This window comes from Choristoneura fumiferana, chromosome 9, assembly GCF_025370935.1.
Source record: "Choristoneura fumiferana chromosome 9, NRCan_CFum_1, whole genome shotgun sequence".
Lineage (NCBI taxonomy): Eukaryota > Metazoa > Arthropoda > Insecta > Lepidoptera > Tortricidae > Choristoneura > Choristoneura fumiferana.
Window position 1 is genome coordinate 1,700,869 of NC_133480.1, and position 6,000 is coordinate 1,706,868.

A 6,000-nucleotide genomic window follows, 5' to 3' on the forward strand; every position below is an offset into this window, starting at 1 on the left:
GGCCAAACCACTAGGCTACCATAGCTACTATGTTTATTAGAATAATATAGTAATAATAGGGGGCGACTGAAAAACAGCGTCTGTTAGCTAGGAGACGTTCTGCAAGGCGCAGCCATAAGCTGAGTCGCTTTCCCTTTTAATAGTTAGATTGTATTATTTGTTATGTACCTATAACTTGTAAACAAACAATTGAATAAACATCTATAATTATTATTATTTTTTATTTTATTTTAAGGTCAATGTGGCCAAGACCGGCATACTTCATTTTTTTTTTACCTCGGAGTGATCTAGCTGCGTTAATTATTCACCTGCGTTAACAATTGTACTTGCATACGATGAAGAATTTCATAAATAATAGTTAAGCTATAGAGACAGATCATTTTATTCACAAATCAAGCAAAAAAATAGTATTTTCTAAAATTCGGCGAGTAGACGGACTTCCCGTGTAGTTTAAGGTAAGTCCGTCTAGTAATGATATCGGCCATACTATGGGTGCTTATATGTAAGTATTCGAATCCTTAAAAAAAATGAAACAAGACAATGAAAAGTGTACTTTAAACGTGTTAACATAAGGTTTAGATTCGGAATAAACACAATTTTTCTTTTTCAAAGGCAAGTCCGGCATATATTACGTAAATGGGGTGGTAAACCTTTTTTGGCAAAAAAATATATAATAAGTACTTACTTATTTATAAGGTTTCCCAAATAAAGGATCAATTGAAATTTTAAAATGTATTTTAATAGTTTCATTTTTAATTTACTGAGATCAAAGAGGGTCACCTAGCACTGATAGTGCAAGCTTTGCTTAGTTTGGGGCTAATATTTATTTGATTATTTATTTATTTGATAGGTATTTTTAATTTATATTTTCGGTGACATAGTGCCACAGCATAGTGCTGAGGGTGAGGGACACATTTCCGTACTAGTTTCAAGATCAAAATGCCTTATGAAATCGTAATAATATTGAAATCGTAAAAACAGTTGGTAACTTCTGATTCAAGGGAAGGGATATGACGGACTTGCCTTGTACATAGTAGACGGACTTTCCAACTTAACGAAATTTTATTGTGATAAATGATGGTACGTATAATTACAAAAGTAAGCCAATTTCTGATAAATTAAACACAGAATAAAGATAACTGGTTCTTATATTACTTATGTAGTTACTTTCTGGTGCAAAATCTTGTCACGAACTATTTTTAACAATTTTGTTAGCAGAGACCGTCGCACTATCATTTCGAGTTCCATACATGCAATTACTTGTTTAGGCGGATTGCTCTGAAGTTCGTTGTCACAGCGCCATCTGTTTTAGAGTGAGGGAACAAGCGCGACAAACTGCTTTATATACTGGACGCTAAAGCAGGAACCGCTTTCAAATTCAAAAGTTATTACGTGTTGACGGACTTGCCTTATAGACGGTCTTGCCCACATTGACCTTATTTATCTCAACAAAAAGAAATACATTAAATTTATGACAAATACTTCGCCAAACTGCAAAACAGTTTGTTGGCGAATACTACACTCCTTATTTTTAACATTACATTAGTACATTTAGGGCCTGTTTCACCACTTGTCCACTAGCTTAAAGTGTCAGATAAAAGTAATGCCGTCTTTGTTTATTCGTACAAAACAACTTAAAGTTAGTCGACAAGTGGTGAAACAGCCCCTTAGTATTACTAAAGGCTATAGTGTCTTAAAAAATCTATTTAGTCAGACTAATTAAGTCTGTCAGTTAGGGTCTACTGGAGTAGACTTTACTCTCATTGATCGATGCGACAGAAATACGCGCCGCGGGGTATTCTGTGTGCCCTCTTTCGTGTTAGCTCGAATATTACAACCGGTACCGCTTCCGCGGCCGCGCCGCGCCGCCACCGCTCTGTATTTCAAGCTTTTAACTACCAGCCTGCAAGTTTTTGCAATCTAATTCTTAAATTGAATTCTAATGCACAAACAATTTGAGTCTAGTTTAATCAAAGATGTTGGGAGCTATCCTTTCGTTGTGGCAAACCATGGGTACCGATGTAGGTACCATCAGCCAAATAAGTGGTCTACCAATTTTTCAACAAATTCCTATCAAATGAATATGTCGCTTCGAACTTTCAAGTTGACAGACACGTCTATTGGCATTATTGTTTTATGACATGCAAACGATTATCAGCTTTAGGGTGGTAGACCACATATTTGGCTGATGGTACATTTGACTCAAACGGTCCAAACACTCATAGAGTTGATTTAAATGTAATTTTCGACATTTGATGGAAACATTTACAATCAGAAACAAACAAACATACATCCGCATCGAAATCTCTATTTTAACCTACTTAGGTTATAGGTATGTTAAGATAAGTAAAACTATAAGTCGTTTTGATAATAATATGGTTTGCTTTAAGCTCAGATTATTGTTTCATTATCATTGATTAGCGTCTGTGACATTTATAATTAAACTAGCTTTTGCCCGCGGCTTCGCTCGCGTTAAATTTGGGGTAACAATTAACATACATTTTCTTTCTGCGATCCTTTTTTTCGTGTTTTGATTGATTTTTTGGAGGATTTCATGGAAATATAAATACAGTAAGACGTTGTTTTAGACAGATGGTGCACATTTTGGAATTCAAAAATCAACCTACATACGTAATTAATCATACCAACTCTGAAACCCTGTTTCGCTGAAACGCTAAAGACGTTAAAGTACTACGCGTTTCTTTTGCCGGCGACTTCCTACACGATATGAAAAAAATGAAAATGAAAATGAAAAATGAAAAAATGTTTATTTCACTAAAACAACATTGTTACATAATTTAAGGGTTGGGACTTCCTATTATCAGAAGTGAAATGGCGCAAGGCCTCCTCGTTTTGGTCCACAACCGTGTCACTTAGTGCCTTTTTGTGTGCTTGCCGTTGGAATATTTTTTCTTCAATTGTTCCTGTTGCTAGGAGCCTGTAAATGTAGCAGGGTTTCTTCTGCTTGGTCGTCGTTTGCTGGATTCCAGTCAGGGTCGAACATTATCAACCTATTGGCACCAATGAGATTCAATCCACAACCACCTGCTTTAGAACTGAGCATGAATATCCATCCATTCTTTCGAGTCCTTGTTATTGAAACTTTCTACAACTTTAGCTCGTTTTTTGATTGTCATAGAGCCATCCAGTCTTACGTATTGATAGCACCGTTTTCTGCACAGTTTCTCAAACAAATCTAACGTTTGAGTGTAGTTGGATACAAGGACTATCTTGTCATCTGTATTTGTTTTTAGGTTAGCTAAAATGCAATCTAGAATCATAAGTTTACCTGAGTATTCAGGCTTAACATCTTTGATATCATAGTTGCTAGGCAACAAGTCCTTCGCTTTTTCAAATCCTTCTGATCTTTCTATGATCTTATCATAGATCAAGTCGGGGTGATTGCAGAGTTTTTTCAATGACGTGATGCTGGAGAGGGCACTAAGTGTATTCTTTTCTCCTGTGCCGGCAAATTTATTTCGAATTGCATCAGAGTTGATGAAGTTCTTGTAAATCTGAGTCTGAAGTGGCGTCATTTTCACACAAATGACCTGTTCAAACTTGACCGGCAAGTATTTTGTTAGCAGACTGCTTGTTCTTCGTATCATACACTTGTTGACTATAGATGTAAGTTTAATTTATCCTAAATTTTGCACACATTTTCATCTTTAGTTTATTTACTACAATAAATTATTTTGTGGCATAATGATGCTCATTATTTGGGTTTAGACCTTGTCTTTTTGCATCTCCATTTGGGAGCTTAAGGTTTAGATAAACTCTAATTTCCGGGCTAGATATTTATTTCTGTGTTCTGAGAACTAGCCAATTTTCTGTAGTATTATTGCCTTGTCTGTGCCTTCTGCAACTAGCTTTTGCCACGTCTTTTCTTCCGTTGCTGAGACCAGAAGACTGTTCTGCATCCTGTGGGACCCGTGCGGCCAGCTAAGGCTCAGAGACGACGCCCAGAGCATCGCGTTTGCACTCACCGGTGTCACAGAGAGGGCTTCTGCCAGGTCTGTAAAACATATGAATATTATTAGGGAAGTTATGATTTAAATTCAGTAGTTAAAAATTGAATTGACGGCAAGTTTTGATTTCCTTAGGGACTAACACCATTAGGCTTAAATAAATTGTCAAACTAGCATATAAGAACCGCCTTCTGCATCACACCCGCTTGCGGCTGAGCTGAAACTATAATTGTAAATTGTCTGGTAATCTACTACAAGTGGTTTCGCATATTTATATTACTTTACGCTGTATAGAGTCAAAAGAGCAATAAAGATTGTGTTTACATACTAACATTTTTCCTTTACATCCATTAGATAGAGCCCTAATTATTCAGAGCACGCCTCCAGACAATATTTAAGCATTTTCAGTGTAGCAACAGCTACTTTCAGTTTTATTCTGTCTTTCCGCATTGCCCCTTGGCTGTTACCCACACTGGGCTTGTTTTCAGTACGGCACAAGGTGGCAACTGTGATCGGTCAGATTGCAATCCGCTTTTGTGAAAGCTTACCCTAAGGCTGAGCATTCACTGGAACTATACTAGTTATATAAGCGGATAAAGCTGTGTTTCCACTAGAGGTGTACGAGAATGTGTTGCGAGGAATGTGTTTTTCTAAACTAATAGAAACGCTTTATTTAAGTACCTTCCCTACCCTCGCACAGCACCGCTCTGGTGGAATCAGCTGTACGGAGCGAGGAGAGGTAAATGAGTTTCCATTGATTCATGAAAAACACATTCACATATCGAAAATACAAACTGAAACAAAGATGTACAGAAAAACCAGAAAAATAGACCAGCGCTGGGAATCGAACCCAGGTCCTCGGCATTCCGTGCCACGTGCTATACCACTACACCACCACTGGACAGGGGTACAGACACGAATTTCTATGCACCACATATGGCTGTTTGTTTCTTATATTTAGTCACTTAAGCAGCGATACTAGCGACATCTATGCTGTAGCCCTCATCGAGAAACTTTCAGCAGTCCATTGGAACTAACAAGAAACAAACAAGCTGAGATATGTGGTGCATAGGAGAAATTCGTGTCTGTACCCTGTCCAGTGGTGGTGTAGCGGTATAGCACGAATATGTCGCTAAAGTCGAACCTTGAATTTGACAGACACGTCTATTGGCATTATTGTTTTATGACATGCAAACGATTATCAACTTTAGGGTGTTAGACCACATATTTGGCTGATGGTACCTATGAAAACAAGTCTTACATTAAAATGGGTGATAAATGTGTAAATGAAGAAGGAAATAGTATTGTAAAATAAAGTTTTTTTTATTAATTTTTGCATTTTATTTTTGCACAATCTTGTCAACTGTTTTATATATGCATTGAAGATAAGCAGTAGAATTGACATAGACTGTTATTTATACATTTATGCGACACTGGAAACCTAGCTGGTTTTATTTCTTGATTAGTTGAACTTTGTAGCACTGTATAATGTTGCCTTTCGCAAAGAACTCGCATTTTGGATTAGACTTTAACGTCGATAGGCAGTTGTATGGGCTTGAATGACTCCAGGTCGTCGCTGGACCAGTCAAAGTTGATGCCGCTGACTTCATAGAACCAATCGGGTAGTGGCCGGGGCGGACGTACGCTGTAAAAAAAATCAGTGATGGCTCACGTCAATGTGTTTATTTAGTTCTACATGGGAAGCCAGGGCAGCAATTTTTTGTTCATCGGCCCCAGACAGCTTTGGCGTCAAACTTAACAACATCTTTTTAACCACCGTCGTAAAAGAGAGTGCTATAAAGGTAAACGTCCACTTGTCGGTATCGTACGCATCGGACGCATCGCACGCAACGGATCGTAGTGTTCTTGTATAGAAACTCATAAGTGCGTCCACCTGTCCGCATCGTAAGCATCGCACATTTCTATACAAAGCAACAAATCCGATACGTCCGAAGCGTACGATGCGGATAAGTGGACGCCTACCTTTAGACAGACGTCTGTATATCGTAGTTCTCAAACGGTAGATCGATTT

At 37.8% G+C, this 6,000-nt stretch overlaps 1 protein-coding gene and 1 pseudogene across 1 annotated transcript; both read right to left on the reverse strand.

The window, feature by feature from the left end:
* Positions 1–1,445: 1,445 nt before the first annotated feature.
* On the reverse strand, positions 1,446–3,947 carry LOC141430928 (DNA repair and recombination protein RAD54-like). The gene is given in 3 exon segments (XM_074091817.1): positions 1,446–2,965; positions 2,967–3,073; positions 3,075–3,947. Coding segments are annotated over 3 exon segments (831 nt in total). The 5' UTR covers positions 3,609–3,947; the 3' UTR covers positions 1,446–2,775.
* A 699-nt stretch (positions 3,948–4,646) lies between these two features.
* The window catches only part of LOC141430927 (trypsin-7-like), a 12,008-nt pseudogene continuing 10,654 nt past the window's right edge, over positions 4,647–6,000 (reverse strand).